The sequence below is a fragment of the Grampus griseus genome, assembly GCF_964374135.1.
Source record: "Grampus griseus genome assembly, chromosome: 2".
NCBI classification, from domain to species: domain Eukaryota; kingdom Metazoa; phylum Chordata; class Mammalia; order Artiodactyla; family Delphinidae; genus Grampus; species Grampus griseus.
The window spans coordinates 2,984,519-3,008,903 of record NC_139018.1 but is presented as its reverse complement, the minus strand read 5'-3'; the positions used below and the strand labels follow the sequence as shown (position 1 = coordinate 3,008,903).

Here is a 24,385-nt window from a genome sequence, read left to right as displayed (position 1 = left end):
GCACCGACTCCTAACCACCGCACCACCGGGGAATTCCCTCTAAGCCCTTTTTTCTTTTTTATTATTATTTTTTTTCCAAGCCCTTTTTGAATAGGCATCTCACCTTTATCTATTATTTTGTGAGTTGAAGTGAGAAATGCTCTACCATATGATAGTCCCTTACTTTGAGTTATTTACAGAAGACAGCTGCTGTGAGTTATTTGACTGATTTTGATACATGAACTTCCTGGAGAACAAAAACCACGTGTTGGAACCTGTTGTACAATTCTTTTAGTTTCGCTGGTTTCTCTGAATTTAGCAGGCTGGTATTTAGGGCTGGCAGACCTTAATAAGAGCACTCCATCTTTCCCTCCAGTAACCATGGTAAAACTGACTCTTCTTTCTCAGTGCGGGACGGTCTGGAGCCGTCAGGATGCCCAGAGCAAGTCCATGGGCAGCGTGCGGAGAAGCCGCCGGGGGCCACGCCTTCTGAGACGAGGCTCAGAGGCTCTTCCGTGGCCAGCGAGCCCAGAAGCAGGAGCAGCTCACTCAACTCCACTGACAGCAGCTCCGGGCCGCAGGCGGCTCCCGAGCTGGGCAGGAGCGGCCAGCTCACCTCGAAGAGGTTCAGTGTGATCAGCTCGGAGGACTTCGACCAAGAGCTCATTGTGAAGCCTCTCAAAGTGAAAAAGAAGAAGAGGAAGAAGAAGACAGGTACCATCCACGGCAGAGCACACACGACCTCCTTCCGCCCCCGTGGGGCCTTTTACCAAACTCTCTGGGAAGGCTGCTGCTTGCTGAGTGAGCACTGCCCGTTCGCTGGAAAGCACAGAAAGCGAATGTCTTTCCTCCTCGAAGGAGTTTTACTGTGAAATACGTATACATTATACACACACATAAAGCATTAAACTATAATGTAACATACCACCCTGCTTAACAGGTCTGGGTGTTATACTTTTCAATATTTAAGTAAAAATTTCTGTTTATTCATGTACATCATTTATTAGACCAGAGATTCTGTAAACCTGTAAGGAAGGTCATGGAAATCTTTAGATGGATCGATTTATGTTTAATGTAGGGTATGTCATCAGATATGGGCTTTTTTTTCTCTTTTCTTTTCTTTTCTTTTTTTAGGCTGCACTGCATGGCTTGCAGGATCGTAGTTCCCCAACCAGGGATTGAACCTGGGCCCTTGGCAGTGGAAGCACCAAGTCCTAAGCACTGGACCGCCAGGGAATTCCCAGATACGGAATTAAACACTGAGTTTAAAAAAATTTTTCACTTCTTGGTGCCTGTTGAGCCTCTCTAGCTAAAGATCACTGCGATATTGAAGGAAAATGTTACCAGATCCCTTAGCATTTTAATAATTAAAAGAAATTGGTCTGTGATCCATTTGTTCCTTTGTTTTTCTTAGTTAACATTTCTTGAAGGCCTCAGAGCCCATCAGTGTGTACAGTATTTGCATCCATTTAAAACATCCCTGCGTTGGGATAATTTGTACTTTAGAGATTTATTCTTCACCATTTAGATATCCTTCATTTAAAACGCTTTTATCTTAAGCCCAAATTTTGTTTTTTAGTTAGTGTCTTACTAGATTCATACCTAATCTTAAACGTTCTTCTTTTAAACAGAAGGTGGAAGCAGGACTACCTGCCCCAGTTCCCTTGAATCGACTCCCTGCTGGGAGTGTCCTGGTGATAGCCCCCAGTCCTTGAGCACAGACTTGCTGTCCACGACCTCGAGTTTGGGCAGCACCGTGGATCAGTCCAGCACAGGGTCTCCGGACCAGGAGTGCAGTCTCAGTGGTGAGGCCAGCAGTGTCCTGCCAGAATACAGCGACCCCGAAACGTTCAGTGTCTTGGAGGCGCCCTTCCCCGCCCCTGACTCACTGAATGAGGAAGGTGACGGAAGAACCGAAATCCCACTATGTGACGGCGCAGGCGAGACGCAGCCGCCTAGCGGGGGGTTGAGTTCACCCTGGCATCCGAGGGAGGACGCGGAAGGGAGTGATGACATCGCGGAGCTCGAAGAGGAGCCCTGTCCCGTGAGCGGTGGGCCAAGGAGCACACAGTCACCCTGCCGAGAGCGGGGCAGCTCAGCAGAGGCCCAGGAGGTGGGGGGCATGGAGCCTGCTGAACCCCAGAGCACTTTTCCGGAGGCCCCCCTCCAGGGCTCCCCCCTGGTGCCTTCCAGCCTCAGCTGGACTCCCAGTGCTGAGCGGTGGCTTCCAGGGACCAGCGCTGAGGAGCCCAGTGAAGAGCAGGGCTTCCGGAGGCACCTGGGGGCCCCAGGCCACCTCGGCTCGAGTCCCCGGCACGCTGCTGCTGACGATGACACAGGCCAGAAAGCAATGGCTGCTTCCGAATGTGACTTGGGGAGTGCAGGAGGACGACGGCCTCGCTGGGTCTCTGCCTCGGTGGCCAGCGCCCATGAGCAGCCCTCACGGGACCAGGCGTTGACGTCCAGTGACGAGGAGGACATCTATGCCCACGGGCTGCCCTCTTCATCCTCGGAGACGAGCGTGACAGAGCTGGCAGGGAGCCGCTCCCTGCAGGACCTGCACCCGCCGGGCACAGACGAGCCCGGGCTGCTGAAGTCAGAGGAGGTATGTGCGCTCCTTTCTTAAGGGAAATCATTGGCGAACTGATTATATTTTTCTGTTTATGCAAAGAAATTATATTCCTACTGTAAAACCCGTTTGCCAGAGGCGTTTGGAAGTCTGCCTTTGGGGGATTTCCAGCGCAGGGATCTAGAATGGCTTGGACTCCTGCTGACCTGTCACCCCTGCTCAGTTACCCACTTTACCAACAAAAGCAGCCTCTCCTTGTTGATTCCGGCGGGGCCGGCCCAGCATGGGCAGCTAGTGCTAGTCATCCCAGAGGATGGCTGGATTGGCCTGGGGGCCGCTCCCAGAAACCAGTGGCGAGAGGCCCGTCCACTTGTGGAGGGGAAGGCGCTGCCCCGCAGACAAGCGTCTCGAGGAGCCGTGTCTCCCTGACCTCCAAGCAGCGGCGCCAGGGCTCCCCTGCAGGCTGTACAGAAACCAGGTTTCGAGCGTCCAGTTTCCTGGGTCGGGTTCTACCTAGCCTGTGCAATTAAAAGACGATTATTAGCTGTTCTTGGTCATTTTATTTAAAAAAATGGCTTTTAAAAAGTGCTTGTTTCCTTAGCAAGTAATTATTGTGTAGATGTATTTGGGTTCAGAACTAACTGTGTACTGTAACCCTTTCTGCTAAGTGGATGAGGTGTGGATCGTGCGTGTGAACTTATGCAACCACATGTGCTTTCCCCAGATGTGCCTCTGGATTCTCTGCGTCCTAATGACGTGTGACATTGGGGCGGCTCTCACCGTGTGCCAGGTGCCGTGCTAAGCACTTTACAAGTTTAACTCATATACTGCTCGAAGAACAAAACCCACAAACTAGGTGCTCCCGTTTCACAGGAGGAAGTGGAAACTCAGACAGATAAATGGCTTTCACCAGGTCGCATGGCAAGTGGGGCCAGGGCCCTCTCTCTCGAACCGCTGTGCTGTCTGTCCTACCTCGAAAGTGAAACGTCCTGCTTATTTGTTTTAAGACAGAATGCCCTTTCACTCAGTCGTCCGCGCATTCACCCTCTCGTGAGTGCCTTCGGCTGCCAGGCTCTGCGTCGGGCGCTGGGGACGCTGCAGTGCCCGTGACAGGCAGTCGTGGATCTCAAGAGTCCTGGACACGTGTGCAGATCCTCCCAGTTGAGTGGAACTCAGGCGATGGTGATGAGCAAAGTGCAGGAGGGGCGTGGCGCCCACCAACCATGGCAGGAGCCAAGCAGCTGAGCCGAGGGCGTGGGCAGTTGGCATTCTAGACCAGAACTTTAGAAAAGTCCTAGGTGAGAGAGCACCTGGTACTTTGAGGACCTCCCCCAGCCTTCACTGCTCCCCGCCTTGTCCCCCTCCAGAGAGCTGGAAAGCCACATTTTGTTGCGTTGGGGGGTGGGTAAGGTGTGTCCTGGTGAGTCAGGGCCAGATCGAGAGGGGTTGGGTGCCAAACTCTGTGAAGCAGTGAACGTCCATGTGTGGGTGATTGTGCAAATACATGGGTTTCTTTTGCAGTTCTGGAAAGCTGTTAAAGTACACACTCTGTTTAGCTTTGATTTTAAAGGAACCCTAACACCTGAAGCTTAGCCTACAAGATTGTCAGGCAGTGTCTTGGCCAGATTTCCATCAACCACATAATGTGCCACGTGTCCGATGATTGGATCAGCGCTTAAAACAATATGGTGAAAAAAACAAAGATAGTGGTAGTGCCATTTCTCCTAACACATCTCTAATGATTAGCTGTACAAAAAATCAGTTTGCATACAAGTGGGAAGTGAGGTGTCCCTGTAGAATAAAACCAGATCCTTTGAATGTAAGCGCTAGGTGAGGGAAGAGGTTGCAGTATCTGTGAGACTGTTTTCCAGGAACGTTATGGGGTCTTCGTAGGGGACAGCCGCTCCCACTTCACAATGTTTCTGTTAGAGCTGGTCGAGAGATAGAGGGCCGACTTAAGTGATTGCACACTTTTCTTATTGACGACAGTACGACACATGCAGCTGTGTCCTCTGCCGCAGAACTCAGCAGGCTCTGTCCTTGTTAGTTTGCAGAAAGCTGGATGGGTTACTCCGGGCCGGGCTACGGCATTCTCAGCTTGGCGGTCTCCGAGAAGTACATTTGGTGCCTGGACTACAAAGGCGGCCTGTTCTGCAGCGCGTTGCCGGGCGCTGGGCTGCGCTGGCAGAAGTTTGAAGATGCCGTCCAGCAGGTGGCAGTCTCGCCCTCAGGTTCGCCTCCCAGCTCCCTGCTTCTTGCCCCAGGTGTAGAGGCCCGAGCACACAGGGACCAGTCCATTTAGCAGACTTGCCTTTTCCCCTGCAGGTTTGAGGCGTTTTCTCCAAAGAACGCGGATTGCTGCATTTGACATCAACTGAAAATAGTGTAATTGCAGTTCAGTTTTTGGTTTTTTATTAATTGCAGTGGTAACACATGAACATGTTTTGTAAGTTAGACAAATAGCTTCCATTTTTGAGGGTTTTTTTTTGGAAATATTAACATAAAATGCCTTATAAAAATAAATCTGTTTCTATTTCTTAGTGTTGTTGTTTTATAACTTATTTATTTATTTATTTTTGGCTACGTTGGGTCTTCGTTGCAGTGCACGGGCTTCTTGCAATGGCTTCTCTTGTTGGGGAGCACAGGCTCTAGGTGCGCGGGCCTCAGTAGTTGTGGCACGTGGGCTCAGTAGTTGTGGCTCGTGCGCTCTAGAGCACAGGCTTAGTAGTTGTGGCGCACAGGCTTAGTTGCTCCGCGGCATGTGGGATCTTCCCAGGCCAGGGCTCGAACCCGTGTCCCCTGCACTGGCAGGCGGATTCTGAACCACTGCGCCACCAGGGAAGTCCCTTAGTGTTGCTTTAAAACAGCTGAACTAATGAAGATGGGCCCGTGGTTGTGTTGGATAAGTTTGGATCGTTTGGTTTCTTTCTTAGAAATTACTCTGTAATGAGCTATATATATGCTTTGGGTGAATAATCTACTCCCTGACTGTGAAAAGAAAATGCCTTCCTTCCTTCATGCCATGATCAGGCCATTTTCAGTGAGCTGGAGCAGACGCTTCCTGGATGAGGTTCTACCCCCTCATCTATACAGAATAATTTGCTTGTTTGTCACAATGTTGGCCACTTTACCTATTTGTGGGATGGCGAGTGGAACAGAAGTGTGTATGTGTATCGTAGCTGGTTTACTGTTAGGACATTGGAATGCAAGGCAGACAACACTGAGCCTGTGACCTCCTCTCGCCCTCTGTGCTTTGAGATGGATTTCCTCTAACTCTCCTGGTCTTTGTCACTACGTAAAATACCAGTTTGTTCAGGGTTGTTTTGTTCTATCTCTTTATCTCTTTGAAAAATATTTTTCCTTAGAGACTAAGATAATAGCCTGTCCCATTAGCTGGCTTTATATAATTATGGGTTTTAATTCTTTTCCTCTCATTTACCTTTGGGTCCATCTCCCCAGCCATTTATAAACTTCGGTTTTTTCCTGATTATGTGAATTACTGTGTGTTTCCAAACGATTCAGTCTCGCGCTACTCTAGCAGGAGCTCTGTCTCCACCCGGGTTGGTGCTGTGGCTGAGGGCCCCATCCAGCGTGGGCACCCCGGGGGCCGCGGGCTTGGCCGCCGCCTCGCTTCCCACACCTCCCTTGGCACCTCGTGCCAGACCCTCTAGTCCAGCCGTCTGTGCTCTTGGTGACTCTGATGGTTTCTTAGACGCCACCTGCATCTGCATAGACCACCTTCCTGTCTGCCCTTCTCCTTCCCTCCCCTTCTTCTTTGTCCCTTTCTAAGTGAAAAAAGGGACAGCCCAGCTCAAGTGCTTCCTTTCCATCTGCACCTTATCCATTTGGCTGGTCCAGAATTGACCCACTCCCTTTGAATCCCTGTAGGACTTTCAGACTTTCTCAGGACACTAACTGTGCTTCCCGAAGGTCGTTTAGGGCCCTCACCTGGCACACCTAGCAGTGCTGGTGGTGCCTCTCTGCCGTGTGATGAGTGCCTCTGATGCGCCCGCTCTGTGTGCTGTGTCCTTGATACAGCCTCACCTGCAGCCTTCCTAGCAGCCTGTACGGGGCAGATGATCCCATTTCACAGATGAGGAAATGAGGCTTGGAGACATGAGCCCCAAGCCACACGGTGGGGGGTGGTGGCAGGGGTTCAGACCTCGGCGCCGCAGGCTCTTTCCCCATTCGGGGTAGAAGCAAAGGGGGGGGGCGTGTTGTAGAAATCTCTCTTCCCCACAGCACCCAGAATGGACTTTTGGGGGTGAAAGTTCTCAGTATTTATTGGACAGTGAATATAATTTTTATTTCCACAGGAGCCCTTCTCTGGAAGATTGAACAGAAATCTAACCGAGCCTTTGCTTGTGGAAAAGTGACCATCAAGGGGAAGCGTCACTGGTACGAAGCTCTGCCCCAGGCGGTGTTTGTGGCCCTGAGCGATGACACGGCCTGGATCATCAGGACAAATGGGGACCTGTACCTACAGACAGGTAGCTGCAGCCGGCGCCCCAGCACCCGTGGGATCTGGTGTGATTGCGCTTTGGTAGCGACGTGCTTAGAGACAGTGACCAAGAAGCTAGAAGTCAATTTAAATGAAAACACTTCTGGAAAGAGAGTATTTGCTGTTGGAATCTATTAGCAGTTTTCTGCTACTGACTCACATTCAACCCAGGACAAATTTAGGGCAGGAATTAATAGAATTATTTGGCGAGGCACAGAAACAGAATCTTATTCTCCTTACAGCTCACCATTGCGTATCCCTTATCCTGCAGTATCAGATCTGAAGAGGAAAGAAGAACAGAGAAATGGCATTAGAATCATTTTTCCCTTTAACTTATGGCTGGATTTTTTCAGCCAGGTCAAAGCCCTGCTTCTATACGCTTATTTACACGTGGGTCAGGAAAAAACAATGAGAGATAATTTGCTCTGAATAGGAGTTTATCTCATCCTAGGAAACTGCCCTGAGAGGGGGGACCTTTAGCAGCTGGAAGAGACACAGTGGGACTTGTTTTTTAAAAATAAACTGTAATGAGAGTCAGTGTTTACGTACTGTCAGCAAAATGAGATATGGGTTTCCAAAAGCAGTGTGATTCACCAGTACCTGGAAACGATTACGGGGCAGGAGCTCTTTTTCGGATGTCAAGAGGCCATAATAGATTTATGTAAATATCAATCTTTTAACCATTTAATATTGCTGATTCCAAGAAAAGGTTTGTTTTTTTTAAAATAGATTTATTTTATTTATTTATTTATTGGCTGCATTGGGTCTTCATTGCTGTACGCAGGTTTTCTCTAGTTGTGGCGAGTGGGGTCTACTCTTGGTTGGGATGTGAGGGCTTCTCATTGTTGCAGAGTACAGGCTCTAGGCGTGCAGGCTTCAGTCAGTTGTGGCTCATGGGCTCTAGAGCGCAGGCTCAGTAGTTGCGGTGCACGGGCTTAGTTGCCCCGTGGCATGTGGGATCTTCCCGAACCAGGGCTCGAACCCGTGTCCCCTGTGTTGGCAGGTGGATTCTTAACCACTGCACCACCAGGGAAGCCCCCCAAGAGAAGGTTTTAATCTCTGTTATGAACTGTCAGCCAGGGACGATTCTGAGATTTTTTTTTTAACATCTTTTATTAGAGTATAATTGCTTTACAATGGTGTGTTAATTTCTGCTTTATAACAAAGTGACTCAGCTATACATATACACACGTCCCCATATCTCCTCCCTCTTGTGTCTCCCTCCCACCTTCCCTATCCCACCCCTATAGGTGGTCACCAAGCACTGAGCTGATCTCCCTGTGCCATGCGGCTGCTTCCCACTAGCTATCTGTATTACATTTGGTTGTGTATATATGTCCATGCCACTCTCACTTTGTCCCAGCTTATGCTTCCCCCTCCTCACATCCTCAGGTCCATTCTCTGTGTCTGCGTCTTTATTCTTGTCTTGCCCCTAGGTTCTTCAGAACCTTTTGGGGTTTTTTTTAGATTCCATGTATATGTGTTAGCATACGGTATTTGTCTTTCTCCTTCTGACTTACTTCACTCTGTATGACAGACTCTAGGTCCATCCACCTCACTACAAATAAATCAATTTCATTTCCTTTTATGGCTGAGTGATATTCCACTGTATACATGTGCCACATCTTCTTTATCCATTCATCTGTTGATGGACACTCAGGTTGTTTCCATCTCCTGGCTATTGTAAACAGAGCTGCAATGAACATTTTGGTACATGACTGTTTTTGAGTTATGGTTTTCTCAGGGTATATGCCCAGTAGTGGGATTGCTGGGTCATATGGTAGTTCTGTTTGTAGTTTTTTAAGGAACCTCCATACTGTTCTCCATAGTGGCTGTATCAATTTACATTCCCACCAATAGTGCAGGAGGGTTCCCTTTTCTCCACACCCTCTCCAGCATTTACTGTTTGTAGAATTTTTGATGATGGCCATTCTGACTGGTGTGAGGTGATACCTCATTGTAGCTTTGATTTGCATTTCTCTAATGATTAGTGATGTTGAGCATCCTTTCATGTGTTTGTTGGCAGTCTGTATATCTTCTTTGGAGAAATGTCTGTTTAGGTCTTCTGCCCATTTTTGGATTGGGTTGTTTGTTTTTTTGGTATTGAGCTGCATGAGCTGCTTGTAGATTTTGGAGATTAATCCTTTGTCGGTTGCTTCGTTTGCAAATATTCGATTCTCTGAGATTGAAAGCCCTTGAACATCTGGCTCGCTCTCAGATGTGGGAGAGCCGGCATCCTAGCAGCTCCTGCTTGAGCCCAGAGGGCAGCCTGGCCAGCTCTGGGCCACATGCCGGCCCTGGTCTCTCCAGCCTGGTTCCTATGTCTCCCTTGAAAGTGAAAAATAGCTGGAAAAGCATACGCATGTCCAACTTCCAGTGGCATCTGAGTTTCGTTCCTGCTGGGGAAACAGGGTGCTTCTGGCCTGGGGGTGAGGAGGGCCTTAGGAGTCACCTGGGCAGTGGTTGCAGACAAGCTCAAACCACCCAGAGCTACTGGCTTAGAGTCTCCAGGGTTGTCCTGAAGGTTTGCAGTGTAAGAAGTCCAGGAGGTGATTCCTACCTAGCTGAGTTTGAGGAAATGCAGCCCAAGGGCTGTGATACCGTAGGGTGCTGTTGTGATCGGGCAGGGAGCATGCTGAGTTCCGAGCCCTGACCGCAGGCTGAGGCTGCGGAATAATATGGGGCTTTAGGTAACAGCTGTTGTGCCAGCTCCCTTACGAGTGGCCTTGAAGCTCATTAGACAGAGATTGCAAAGAGGCGGGGGAAGAGCCCTGGATGGGGAGTCGGGGACCCTGAGCTCTGGCCCTCACCTTCCATCTAGGAATTTCGGGGTTTTCATTTTAGTAGTAGAAACACCGCGTACCACGTACAAAGCAGGCGGAGGGGAACCACCCTGTTGGAGGTGCTCTGCAGAGGTTGCCTGGAGCCCTCAGATCCCTGTGGGTCCAGTGGCAGCTGAGGCTCCGAGGGGCGTGGCCACAGGAGACGTCCCTTGGTGCTGGCTCCTCTGGGCCTGGGCCCTCCTGGCTCCGGAGCTGGCTGCGCTCCTGCACTGGGCTTTCACGTTCTTTCGGAACATTCTTAGCTACTTTGGGACACCAGAGGATTCGGAATTGTTATTCCTCCAGTTTTCAAAGAGCATCTGAAAACAGTTCAGATGGATATTATATTTAAGCACAATCTAACTATTTTATGTTGACTAGACCTTGAAAAGAGAAAGTACTTATTATGAAAGGATATAGCAAAATACCAAAAAAGAAAAATAAGCAAACGGAATGAAAATGAGGTGTGAAGTCCTGACTGTGTGTCTTTGGGGGCTTCCTGTCCTTCTCCCCGGCAGGTCTCAGCGTGGATCGCCCCTGTGCCAGAGCCGTAAAGGTTGACTGTCCATACCCACTGTCCCAGGTCGCAGCCCGAAACAGCGTGGTGTGGGCGCTGACGGAGCAGAGGGTACTGCTGTACCGGGAGGGTGTGAGCAGCTTCTGTCCCGAAGGGGAGCGCTGGAAATGTGACATCGTCAGGTATCGGGGGAGGAGCAGACACATTTTCAGCGTCCTGTCTGTCCCACTGTCTGTTCTTTGTCAACTTGACTCTTCTTAAGGGACCCATGTGAGCCTCTCCTGGGCAGAGCTGGTTCCCTGAAGGTTTCCACGGTCGTGGTGTTCTCTGGGATTGCCAGAGCCAGTTTCAGCAGCCTGACCTTGAAGACACTCTGTGCCTCCTTCTGACTGGCAGACTGGGCATTGGGTCAGAGCTCAGTTTTAAAAATGTTACTGCCCTCGTGTAATCTCAAGCCCCACACGGTCACGAGTCTCTCGTGATGGTCTTTCTAGAGAACTGCCCATTGTCAGATAGTTTCTGTTTAGAGTCTCAGATGACTTAAGGCCAAATATTTTTCTTTATTATCCTCCTAGTCAGTTGAAGTTAATCTCTGAATTGCAATTTATTTGGTTACTTTCTACCCGTCAAAATTTTAATTAAAGAGTTACTGTCAGATCATTTTGCTGGTGTGAAATTATCAGTAGTCTTTAGAAAAATTAGATTAGGATATTCTCGGTTTGAATTGAGCAACCCAGTAAATTTGAGTGAGCACCTGTTGTGAGCACTGAGTGAACGTGACCCTGCCCAGCCCTCGAAGAGCTCCCCATCTGGGGCAACCAACGCCAGTTAGTGTAGATGGTCCCGAGCTGGAGAGGGACGAGCAGCACCGAGGACGCCTCGGCTCCCCCTGCAGAGGTCAGGTAGGCACCGTGCAGAGTGGACCCGCAGCTCAGCCTCGAAGCTGGTGGGGACGCCACCGGCTGGGTGGGAGGAGGGCGTTGCCCGCAGAGTGGGCAGCGTCTGCCAGGCTGCAGCTGCCCAACACAGCCTGGCACGCTGCGGAGCTTCTGTTCGCTTAATTGGTGAAGGCAGGGGTGGGGAGATGGGCCACTTGGGGCCTGAAATCCCTCATGAGCCTGCTCTCTTCTTCCCTGGGTTAGTTTCCCTTAAGAGCTCCCCCTACCGTCCTGGGCCTTCAGGAATTCTTCAGACGCCCCCTCGCTTCGGAACAGTATATATCGCACAGTCGTTTAACTTGAAACTCAAGCTTCCTTTCTCGGAACTTGTCTCTTGTCCCACACCGAGCCCCCCAGGACGCTTGATGCCGGCATCCTAGGCGCGCTGGGGGCCATGAATGCGGGTGCTGACTCCACGCTCTCTTCCTCGTTTCCAGTGAAAGGCAGGCTTTGGAACCTGTCTGTATCACTCTTGGGGACCAACAGACCCTGTGGGCCTTGGACGTCCGAGGACACCTGTGGTTCAGAACTGGCGTCGTTTCCAAGAAGCCCCAAGGGGATGACGACCACTGGTGGCAAGTAGGTGTTGAGCTCTCGGGCCACGTGCCTGGGTGCCTCCCTGAGTCGGGGGCTCTGTTCTCCCTCTTACAGCCCCTCTCTTTTCCCTAAAGAGATTGGGGGCTTGGAGTAAATGAACGGTGTTCGCTTTTACTGTTGGATGAGTTAGACTTTGCAGTATTTGAGCACGCTAGAAATATCAGGGCACAACAAGGCTCTGCTGTATTCAGTACCCTATGATGAACCATAATGGAAAAGAGTATCAAAAGAGAAAGAATGTATACATATGTATACCTGAATCACTTTGCTGTACAGCATTGTAAATCAACTATACTGCAATGTAAAAAAAAGAATTATCAGGAATTTCATCACAGGACATAACTTGTGAAGCTCTTTTTGCTTAAATATGTAGGCTTTGTTTATTTATTTTTTAATGTTGGTGTTATTTAGAAATTTGTCATTATATGCCAAATAAATCCATTGATAGCCATTTGAAGACCTAGATAATAATAATGATTAATTCTGGAGGAATGTACTAAGAAGAAGAGAGATTAGACAATAGATGTGAAAAACCCAACCCACAATTAAAATTCACTATCTCTGCTTGTACAAAAGCCCTCGTAAGTAAATGGTATTTCAACGAAGAAAGGGGAATTTTCCTACATGCCCCCAGAAAAGTAAACACTTTGAGAAATAGTAAGGTAGGGGCTTCCCTGGTGGCACAGTGGTTAAGAATCCACCTGCCAATACAGGGGACATGGGTTCGAGCCCTGGTCCGGGAAGATCCCACATGCCGCCGAACAGCTAAGCCCATGCGCCACAACTACTGAGCCTGCGCTCTAGAGCCTGCGACCCACAACTGCTGAAGCCCGCATGCCTAGAGCCCGTGTTCCACAACAAGAGAAGCCACTGCAGTGAGAAGCCCGCACACCGCAACCAAGAGTAGCCCTTTGCAGCCAGTTAAGCCGCCTGTGGTCTTTTCCCCATGGGGGCCCGGTGCGCAGTGGCTGCAAACAGCAGCCTCCTTGGTAGTGTGTGCGGCCTGTTGCCTGTGTGGGCTGCCCTAAGGGACCCTGGAGACAGCCCTTTCCAGTGGACATTCATGACTGGCGTGCTGTCCCCAATCCAGGCTCCAGACAGGTATGCATGGTGCCTTTGGAAAGCCCCAGGGCACAGTGGCCAGGGTCCACATTGGCCAGGTCATAATGTCCATCCGCACCAAGCTGCAGAAAAAGGAGCATGTGATTGAGGCCCTCCACAGGGCCAAGTTCAAGTTCCCTGGCCGCCAGAAGATCCACATCTCCAAGAAGTGGGGATTTACTAAGTTTAATGCAGATTAATTTGAAAACATGGTGGCAGAAAAGTGGCTCATCCCATATGGCTGTGGGGTCAAGTACATCCCTAATCGTGGCCCCCTGGACAAATGGCGGGCCCTGCACTCGTGAGAGGCTTGGCGCTGCCCCCTCCCTACCCATGCCCACCAATAAACCCTACTTTCTTTGTCAAAAAAAAAAGAACAGCCCTGCTCGCCGCAACTAGAGAAAGCCCGCGCGCAGCAACGAAGACCCAGTGCAGCCGAAAATAAATAAATAAAATAAACAAAAAGAAATTAAAAAAAAAAAAGAAAGAAGTAGTAAGGTATAATCAAGCTAACTTTTGCTCTTTTGGTACCATTCAGTGTAAACGTAGCGCCCGTGGTTCCCCAGCGTGGCAGGTAAGGCTGTGCTGGCATCGGCGGCTGTGGGGTACACAGCAGCTCTCGAGTGTTCTGTCTCCGTTGATTGGTTCAGGTGTTATTGTCGCCTTAGACTTGCCTCATCGAGGGCAGGTCTTCCAGTGGCCGCTCTCAGGTCTTTCACATTAGGATGTGGAAAAGTAAGTTGTGTTTGCTCGTTGATGAGTATGTGTGTATATACACAGTCTCTAATTTAATATGCCAGGTACTATTTGAAAAGTTATACAATTGATTCAAAAGTATCCTCCCTGTATTTGTAACCGTATTATATGGTTTTATACACACACACACACACACACACACTCAAGTGTAGCGTATGTACTAAATTGTCTTTAAGTAACCTAAAGAAAACTAGTTATCATTTTATCATAATATTTAGAACATTGTCTTCAGAGAAATTTGACAGAATCATCTCTGAGGTGTTTGGAAACAGAGTTATTTTATTTACTATAAGATTGATTTCTCTGTAGTGCTAGAGCCAGCATTATGTTTGGCTGTTAAACCTTTCTTTTCTTTTTGTTAATTTGCATCCTGCTTATCTGCCAGTGCTGGGTGCTGGGACTGAGCCTGTCACAGACTTTCTGTGTGGCCTGGCATCATACACCCCGAGGAAGGGCAGAGCTCCTGGGCCATCACACGGCAGCGTGGCACTGGTCCCCAGGTACCTGCCCAGCGTCCTGTGGGCTCTGATGGAGTCCGCCTAGCCAGGCTGGCACGTGCTCTGCTCTTCAAGAGAAGCAGGGCCGCGGGCTCCGCAGCAGGGCCGCGGGGTTGACGTGCTGACACCGTTTGCTTAAGCCTCAGTGCAGGCAGAAGCTCACAGTCAGTGCGAGCCCTTTCACAGAAAAGAAGGGCCGCATCGCACATGCACTACAGTGCTGGGTTTTATGATAGTTTCCTTTCTGTGTGTTTTGTTTATTATATGTTAAGTTCCCTATCCTAGGTGGTGTCACTTTCACTCAGCACTTCGCTGTGCGTGACCTGGGAGTGTGGCCTGCACGGGGCTGTCCTAGGCGGAGGGCGGTGACGTTCTCTGTAACCCAACCCGGCAGGGCAGAAGTGCGTGGAAAGTCCCGCAGAGTCAGAGCTTTCTAACAGCCGGAGCTGGCGGCAAGGGAGAGGCTTCCTTAGAGGGCGGCACCCTGGAGAAAGACCTCTTGCAGGAACGTGAGAGAAGCGTGTCTCGAGTCTGAGCCCAGGTGCACTCTGCACGTCCAGGACAGCTCCTGTCTGTGCTGTCCTTCTGGCCTGATTAGTAACAGGCCCAGTTAGGGCATGAATTGCTTCTTTTTAAACCCGTATTATGATCCTAAGTATTGTACACTTGTCCATTAGAAATTCCTAAATTTTAAAAACAAAATAATCGTTTCTCACTGATTAGAATAAAAGACTTATAGGGTGCGAGGGGGTGATAATCATAAAAATAATACATGCTCTTTGTAACAGGTCCATGTAATAGAAAAGTGTATAAAATAAAAGGTGAACATTTTCTTACATCCCTCTGAGTCCACCCCTCGGAAGTAATCACAGTCAGCAGCGGGGGGTGTCCTGCCACACTCCTCTCCAGTCCTCACACAAATGTGCACGTGGGTATCTGGGTGTTTAACGGGTGGGGTCGGGCCCTTACCTCTCAGGCAGGGAGCATACAGAAGGCGCTTGTAGCTGCGCTGAGACAGGGTGTCTGCCCGTCTCCCCTGCAGGCGAGCATCACAGACTATGTGGTGTTTGACCAGTGCAGCTTGTTCCAGACCATAATCCACGCCACACACTCGGTGGCCACAGCAGCCCAGGTGCCTGTGGAGAAGGTGGCGGATAAACTGCGCATGGCGTTGTGGTCTCAGCAGCTCCAGTGCCAGCCGAGCCTCCTAGGGGTCAACAGCAGCGGCGTCTGGATCTCCTCGGGCAAGAATGAAATCCACGTCTCTAGAGGAAGCCTCATCGGTGGGTGAATCACTTCATTTCCACGCCTGCTTGATAGGCAGCTCCTCTTAGAGGCAGCATTTAAGGAAAAGCCTTATGAGCTCAAGTGGAAAAGATAATTTAGTGCCAGTGGTATGAAGTGTCTGGAATGGAGGCATTCCCTCTGCTTTCTATCAGTTCCCTCCTTTTGGTCTGTCATTCCTACGACTTGGATACCAGTGTCTGGATGGTGTGCGATCAGTTTCCATTAGGAACCGATTAGGCTACAAGAAGAGCACATGGAGCTCATTTTTATGTTAATAATTTCCAGCTAAATGAAAAAATCCTCCCATTCCTAAAGAGCCTAGTAGAAAAAATGACCACACTGTTGAAAATGCAAGGCTCTGGCCAGATCTGTAAACGTAGGTGTAAATCCACATTTACCCACTGGGGCTTCATTTCTGTGAGTGAACCCTGCTTAGTGAATTTTCTCCAGCTCTTCTCCCCCTGTGTGGCCTCCCCCGACCCTGGGCTAGATGGTGCTCTGCTTGTCGGGCTGGCTCTTGCAGTGCTGGCTTGGGTCTCCTACTTTGAGGACAGTCTAGAACCAGCTGTAAGGGGTTTTGAAGACCAGTTGGTCTAGAACTAAAGTTCTGAAGTATGTATGGTTTTTCTTTCTTCTTTCTTTAACGTACTCTTCCCATTATTCTTTCTAGGCACTTACTGGAATAATGTTGTTCCCCGGGGGACAGCTTCTGCCACAAAGTGGGCCTTTGTGTTGGCTTCCACTGCTCCCACAAAGGAAGGTTGGTTGGGGAGTGCAGTGCACAGGTTGGCAGCTGAACAGTTAAAACTGTGGTCTGACGTGGCCTAGTTGGGGCGGGAGCATGGCCGTGGGGCCCTCAGGGACTGGATGCGGTGGTGTCACAGGCCAGCAGCCCTCGTTGGCTGAGCTGAGGGCCCCCGAAGCTGGATAGGCCTGCCCAGGAGAGAAGGGTCTGGTGTGGTGATCTGAGTGGGTCTGGAGGCGAGCTGTCCTTCCGAAGGAGGGGAGTGTACAGTGTGACCTCTGAGGCCAGCAGCTGCTGACTTCAGTGACATGTCTCAGGGCCATAGCACAGGGCCAGTAGGCACCAGGCTTCTCTGGGTGCCTGGCCATTTCCCCTGTGAATTCTGTCACCTCCTCACAGGCTGGTTTACAGCCTCTGGCTGGCCTAAGTCCCACTGTCATGCCCCTGGTAGGGCAGACCTCCCAAAGCCCTGACCACAGCTCGGGGTTTGGAGCCAGGAGAGGCAGTGCAGCTACCCCAGGAGATGAGAGCTGGGGCAGTCAGGCGGCCCCAGCGGAGGCCGAAGCCGCCTCCCAGGATCACGCTGAGAGTCAGATGAGAAGATGTCGGGGGTCTCTGCAGTTGGTGAGTTCGAGCTCGTAGTCCCACTAGGATGTGCAGAACTTGGTCAGTACAATAAAATGCTTCCTCCCCAGATCGTTCTGACCACAGTTGTGCAATAAGTAAGCTCTGCAAACCATAGGTTCTTTCCCAAGCTTGGCACAAATCATTCGGCAGCAAAACCTGACCTGAGCTGATGGGAGGCTCCTTATTGCCTCCATCTGTCCTGCTGACTGCGACTGTGACGTGTTTTGTTGCAGGAACGTTGCTGCACTTCTTGCGGGGGCAGGTGGGGGGCGGGTATTGCCTGGCTCCCAGGCTGTTTCGTAAACGTATGGCATACCCATTACCTTATGTTTTCAAGGTCCAGGGTAATTTTGAATTCCAGACCATAACTGGTCCCAAGTTTTCGATATACTTTAGATAATATATTCTGACTGAGGTTTTAATTTCCCCAAGTGTGGTTTGCATTTTAAAGTGAATTAAACCTGAAGGACTCTAAAAACGGGGGAGAGAATGAAAGCATGCAATTTTGAGGTGAGGATGGGAGGAAAAGGCTTTCCAGCTTTCCGGGCCTTTTCCAGCAGCCTCCACCCCGCCAGACCTCCCCTCATCCTGCCCCCAGGACAGGGGAGGGTCCTCGGTGCTGTCCTTCTGAGGCATTGCTGACCTTGCTCCCTCTAGGACACTAGTTAACACACCAAGGTGAACGCTTCCCAGTCCATTATACAACGTCCAAGGTCCGGGCCTCTGAGGCAACGTTGTGGGCCTCCTAAGGTCTCGTTAGCCCAGCTTCCTTTCATTTCTTTAAATGTGTCGGACTTGTTTCCTACGAACTGGCTGGTCCCGGTGTGTCCCCCTGAGTCCTGGCTGCTCCTTCCCCGAGGTGGGGAGTGAGGGTGGGAGCTGGGCAGCCAGCCTCTGAAGGCAAAGGCTGCCCCGAGAGGCTCGCCGGTGACGCCATGCCCTCTCCGCAGGAAGCTCCCTGTGGCTCTGCCAGAGCAGCAAGGACCTGTGCCGCGTCAGCGCCCAGCACGCCCAGTCACGCCCGTCCACCGTGCAGCTGCCCCCCGACGCCGAGATGAGGGCCTACGCCGCCTGCCAAGACGCCCTGTGGGCCCTGGACAGCCTCGGCCAGGTGTTCATCCGGACGCTGTCCGCGAGCTGCCCCACGGGCATGCACTGGACGAGGCTGGACCTCTCGCAGCTAGGTATGCCCACCCCCGCCGCCGGGCCCTGCCTTCCGGCCTCATCAGGAGGGGTGTCTCACCTGCTTCCCGGGGCCCTGTGTCCAACCCTCGTGAATTCTGGTAGGCTGCTTGGTCGGTTGCTGGATTTCAGGAGGTCAACTAGCCGCTCTTGCAGGGTAATGGGCCTCTTAAGAATCTTGTGAGGAGCTTTTCTTTCCCACGCTTTACACATCACAGGGTTTTCAGAACCCAGGAGGAGCGTGAACTCAGAGAAGGCTGCTGTAAGACACGCTCGAGATGATACTGTGGATGCAGCTGCCTCTGCTGGTCTGTCTGAATGTGGCAGTTGCTTTGTGCCCTTTCCGACGCAGGGTCCGCGGCCCGCAGCCTGGAGAGGGCCCAGTTCTCCCTCTGCTGGAGGGGTGTGTGCCGCCTCCCGCTGCCGCCCTTCCCTGAGTCTCCCCTACAGGGCTGCAGGGCAGCCAAGCAGCATGAGGCCATTTATAAATAATTCATTCCTGTTCCAAGGAATACGATGATGGAATGAGCCCACGCCCTTAGGTTATCCTCTGGGCAGATGGGCAGGTGTGGCTGTCAGAAGGTGCAGGCTGCGCCAGGCAGCTCTGGAGTCCATGCGAGCCTTAGGAATACTTCCATGCCCAGCAGTTTCCCGTTCTGGTGAACTGATAACCAGTGTTTTGTTTGTTAGGTGGTAGAATTGAATTTTACAAGCAGTTAACATTTGAGAATTCAACCACATGTACTCGTTTGAAAAAAAAAGGACAAAGAAGGCAGAAGGGAAGGGAGGACGCCTTGTCCACCTCCCGCCCTGGCAGCCCCCGGCTGCGTCTCCAGCTGACGGCCTCTCACCATCCCATGACGTGCAGAGGTATCGTCATTCTTTTGTCCCACAAGGCCCCCAAATACAACCCAGCTTAGCTAAAGAAGCAGGTTGGTTCTCCACTAAAGAAGTAAGCTTTGTTCCAAAGCTAGGAATTTTCCAGGGTCATTTTGATCATGGTTTTGGCCTCACTCGCACCGTGTTTTGAACCTAATCCCAGCCCCAAGGCCGGTCACAGTCCAGCTTCTGAGAGTGCCTGCCAGCCGCCATCGTCAACGGTGATGGACCAGAGAGGCTGCAGCTGGCCATGGCTCTGCCTGCCAGTGCGGGGCCGTCTTCCCGCCTGCCCCGGGGAGCCTTTCCTTGGTTCAGAGATCCTGTGGGCCTGAGCCATCCTCCTTTGGCCCCGAAGCAGAGCAGTTTGGGAGTTTCTGGAGGTAAAAAGGCCAGGGCGAGGTTGGTGTCCTCCTTGCTACAGGATCCTGGGAGCGCTGGGGGCCCTGCCCTTGCCCCCTCTGGGGCAGAAGCAGAGCTCTGCCCGGTACCACCGCCCAGAGGAGGCCTCTGTGCTGCAGCACGTGCCGAGAGAACGGCCTCGAGCGCGGCTTGGCCTCCGGGCTCCGGCGCACAGCTCACGCCTCCCTTCCGTTCAGTCCAGTCCTCCCGCGCTGGCGCGCTGGTGCGCTAGCCAGAGTGTTACAGGCCTCTGAGGCGGCTGGCTGGGTTTCCCTGGGGTCGGTGGCCGTTCTTTCAAGGGGAGTGACTGGGCTTCGGTGGGATTGAGTCTCCCTTTCAGAGTGGGAGGGGCCAGGCAGGGCCACCCTGAGTCCAGGTTGTGCTTTGGCTTCCCCTGCGTGCTGGGGGCAGGGCTGCAGGAGCCGAGAACGGCAGGCTTTCACAGAGCTGCCCTGCCTCTTGCCTGCAGAATCGTCCGCAGTCCAGCCAGGCCTGGAGTGGCTCACACAGACCGCAGGTGAGGTGGTTGGGCCCTCACCACCTCACTGGGGCTCGCGGCAGCGGGAGCAGTGCTAGCCAGGTTACCTTGAAACATCAGTCCTCACCTTTCTGATGGTAACGGCAATCCCCGCCCCAGAGAGGTGATGCAAGTAAGCATCATGTGCAAACGGAACCTGTCTCAGGCAGGTGTGACGGCCTGAAAGCTGCCCAGCTCCTCAAGCTGCTGGGGGAGGGGTGGTGCTCGCTCGGGTCTGGCGCCGTGCATGACGGGGGCCGAGTCCAGGAAGCTCTGCCTCGCTTAGTCTTTTTCCTGCCCTGAGCTCTGGATTTTGTTTATCCGGGTTACTGGCCGTTGCTGAGAGGATGGATAAAGACTTCTTTTACGATATTCTGAACGTCCTGGGAGAACGAAGCAAGTCCAGAGTTGGTAGGCCGGGGAGGCGTGCAGGGAACAGCAGGAGGGGTGCTGGCCTTCCACGTGCCAGGGTGGGGGGGCGGCGGAAGGCAGGTCAGGGCCACCAGCTACTCTGTTGTTTGGCTCTTTCCAGGGATGGTCTGTGTAGCCTGTGGGACAAACCGGTGAATCAAGGTTTCTTAAAAAAGTATTATTTATATTAGGGGATGCAGATTTTGAGTTCAGGTGTGTGCTCCCTGCCAGTGTCCATGGCAGGCTGTCATCTGGCAGCACTCACTGGGGAGTAGTGAACAGAGTGTAGTAACGCAGGTAACGTTAATGCTGCCTTGCTTACTTGCCTGGGGTTACCTGGGGTGCTGCATTGTTCTTTTAAAAGTTGGCCATGGTGGTGCTCACAGCAGTGAAAGGAAGCACAGCCTTTTCAAGACTGTGGTTCTACATGTGAGGGTTCTGTGCAGTAGCAAACTTCTCTTTCCCAGATGCACTTTTTTTTTTTGGAAGTATAGTTGACATACAATATTATATTAGCTTCAGGTGTACAATATAGTGATTTGATATTTTTATAGATTACACACCATACAAAGTTATTATTATTGTTTATATTCCCTGTGCTGTATGTTACATCTTTGTAATTAATTTGCTTTTTATTTTATTTTATTTAAATTAAAAAAAAATTTTATAAATCTATTTATTCATTTTTGGCTGCGTTGGGTCTTCGTTGCTGTGCGCGGGCTCTCTCTAGTTGCGACGAGCAGGGGCTACTCTTCATTGCGGTGTGTGGGCTTCTCATTGCGGTGGCTTCTCTTGTTGCGAAGCATGAGCTCTAGGCGCGCAGGCTTCAGTAGTTGTGGCGTGTGGGCTTCAGTAGTTGTGGCACACGGGCTCAGTAGTTGTGGCTTGCGGGCTCTAGAGCACAGGCTCAGTAGTTGTGGCGCACAGGCTTAGTTGCTCCGCAGCATGTGGGATCTTCCTGGACTGGGGCTCGAATCCATGGCCCCTGCATTGGCAGGTGGGTTCTTAACCACTGTGCCACCAGGGAAGTCCTTATTTGCTTTTTAAATGGTAGTTTGTATCCCTTAATCCCCTTCATCTGTTTTGCCCCTCCCCCGCTTCCTACTCCCCTCTGGTAACCACTAGTTTGTTTTCTGAATCTGTGAGTCTATTTCTGTTTTGTTGTATTTGTTCATTTATTTTGGTTTTTTAGATTCCACATATAAGTGAAACATACAGTATTTGTCTTTCTCTGTCTGACATTTCACTAGGTGTAACACTCTTCAGATCAATCCACATTGTTGCAGATGGCAGGATTTCATTCTTTTTTAAGGCTGAGTAATATTCCATTGTGTGTGTGTGTACACACACACACACATACACCCCACATTTTCTTTATCCATTCATTTGTTGATGGACACTTGTGTTTCTTGCATATCTTGCCTGTTGTAAATAATGCTGCAGTGAACAGCATGCTGGGGGGCATGTATCTTTCCAAATTAGTGTTTTCGTTTTTTTCAGATGAATACCCAAGAGTGGAATTGCTGGATCAGATGATAGTCCTATTTTTAATTTTTTGAGGAACCTCCATAATGTTTTCCGTAGTGGCTGTACCAGTTTACATTCCTACCAGCAGGGTTCCCTTTCCTCCACATTCTTGTCAACACTTGTTATTTGTTGTCTTTTTGAATCTTTTTTTTTTTTGGCTGCACCAGGTTTTAGTTGCAGCATGCAGGATCTTTGTTGCCACGTGTGGGACCTTCGTTGTGGCATGCAGGATCTTTAGTTGGTGCAATGCTTGTGGGATCTAGTTCCCTGACCAGGATCGAACCTGGGCCCCCAGCATTGGGAGCTCGGAGTCTTAGCCACTGGACCACCAGGGAAGTCCCTTGTTGTCTTTTTGATGATGGACACGGGGCTCGAACCTGTGTCCCCTGCATTGGCAGGTGGATTCTTAAGCACTGCACCACCAGGGAAGCCCTACGTTCTTCTTTTAAATATTCTTTTCCATTACGGTTTATCACAGGATATTGAATATAGTTCTCTGTGCTATCCAGTAGGACCTTGTTGTCCATCCAGTCTATATATAATAGTTTACATCTGCTAGCCCAACCTCCCACTCCATCCATCTGTTCTCTACGTCCGTGATTCTGTTTCTATTTCATAGATAGGTTCATTTGTGTCATATTTTAGATTCCACGTATAAGTGATATCATATGGTATTTGTCTTTCTCTTTCTAACTTCACTTAGTATGATAATCTCTAGTTGCATCCATGTTGCTGCAAATGGCATTATTTTGTCTTTTTATGGCTGGGTAGTAGTCCATTATATATATGTACCGCATCTTCTTTATCCATTCATCTGTCGATGGACATTTAGGTTGTTTCCATGTCTTGGCTATTGTGAATAGTGCTGCTGTGAACATAGAGGTGCATGTGTCTTTTTGAATTATAATTTTGTCCAGATATATGCCCAGAAGTGGGATTGCTGGATCATATGAGCTCTATTTTTAGTTTTCTGAGGAACCTCCATACTGTTCTCCATAGTGGCTGCACCAACTTACATTCCCACCGGCAGTGTAGGAGGGTTCCCTTTTCTCTACATCCTTTCCAGTATTTGTTATTTGTGGGGTTTTTTTGTAGATTTTTAAAAATCATGGCCATTCTGACTGGTGGGAGGTGGTATCTCATTGTAGTTTTGATTTCCATTTCTTAGATTAAGAGAATTCTTCAATTAAATGTTTAGCTACTGAACCCAGTTATAGAGACTGAATATGGAATTTTATGATTTATGACCATCCTAGTTTTTGGAAGAAAATTTGTGTCATTTAGCAGATACTTAATATGCTCATAACGTTTGATTTCCCAGTACGCATAAATAGGCATATGTCAGGCATTGGAATGTTTAGCAAACTAATGCAATCTGTAATTGAATACATCCGGTCACAGCATTTAATGAAGAAACGCTCAGTGTCGGTTCGTGCCTTTAGATAACAAATAGGCTTATATAGTAATTTATGCAGAGAAGTGTCTTATAAATAGTAAAACACCAAATAAATGCCACTTTTTGTCTAAAATATATGTTTAAAAAGTAATCCTAAAGGGAAAATGTCTCATCTGTTGAATAAAGTAATTAAAACTTTTCTTTTTAATGGGAGGGAAGAACAAAATAGGGGGAAGACAGGAAAATCGCAGTATGTCTGTGTTAGTCAGACTAATACTGTTACAGTAACGAGTCCCAAATACCAGCCATGTAACACAGTGAAGGTTGCTTTCTGCTCCCGCGAAGTTGACTCTCGACCTGTCAGTCTTTCGATGGTTGTGGTAGTGGTTCCCAGGTGGTGGCTTACTGACCCCCTACGGTGCTCTGTGGCTCTGCCCCTCTGGTCACTGTGGCAGGAGACAGCCGAAAGGCAAGGCCCTCTTGCCAGCTCTTTTATGGTTCAGTTCAGAAGTGACAGATCCCTTCTGCCCACAGCCCATCGTCCAGAACCAGTGATAGGGCCCCGCTTAACTCCAAGGGACACTGACGAGCCAGGGGGTGCTGGGGGGGCCAGTGTTCTCTGCCACCTGCCCTGACCTCATACACCTGCACCCAGGCAGCCTGGGAGACCCTCTGTGAAGTAGGAGACTACGGAAAAGCCCTCGATTAAACGTTTTCTTCTTTGACCTGTCTCTTCAATTCAGAATAAGCTGATTTATACACTGAAGTGTATATTCTAGCAACCTTTTATGTTTGTTTTAAAAGAACGCTTGCCTTGTAATATGAACTCCGTGTTTCACTGGTGGTGGTGTTACTCGCTGCTAATTCTGAGATGCTGACCCAGTGTGTTTTTGTCACCATGTAACTCTCTTCACGTGAGCAGCTACCACCTGTAGTTCCTGTTAGGGCAGGTTGACGACTCCAACATAACATTATTTTTAATTAGCATTTTAAAATTAGAATTTGTTTCTCGGCCGTTTCTGGAATTTACTGCTGAAAGTCCTTTATTTGGATCGCTACAAATCTATTCATGGGTAATGTTAGAGCTCTAGGATGTCTATTTTAACTCCCCGGTAAGACATTCTATAAAAGATTTTAA

At 49.9% G+C, this 24,385-nt stretch overlaps 1 protein-coding gene across 1 annotated transcript in view; it reads left to right on the top strand.

Annotated features, from left to right (window-relative positions):
• Positions 1-24,385, top strand: part of TECPR2 (tectonin beta-propeller repeat containing 2) — a 94,056-nt gene that overhangs the window by 40,868 nt on the left and 28,803 nt on the right. The window contains exons 8-16 of the mRNA XM_082647154.1: positions 388-693; positions 1,611-2,584; positions 4,596-4,779; positions 6,865-7,038; positions 10,390-10,570; positions 11,764-11,905; positions 15,320-15,560; positions 16,235-16,324; positions 17,887-18,120. Of these exons, the coding sequence (XP_082503280.1) occupies positions 388-693; positions 1,611-2,584; positions 4,596-4,779; positions 6,865-7,038; positions 10,390-10,570; positions 11,764-11,905; positions 15,320-15,560; positions 16,235-16,324; positions 17,887-18,120 (2,526 nt within the window). The remainder of the gene's footprint in view (positions 1-387; positions 694-1,610; positions 2,585-4,595; positions 4,780-6,864; positions 7,039-10,389; positions 10,571-11,763; positions 11,906-15,319; positions 15,561-16,234; positions 16,325-17,886; positions 18,121-24,385) is intronic.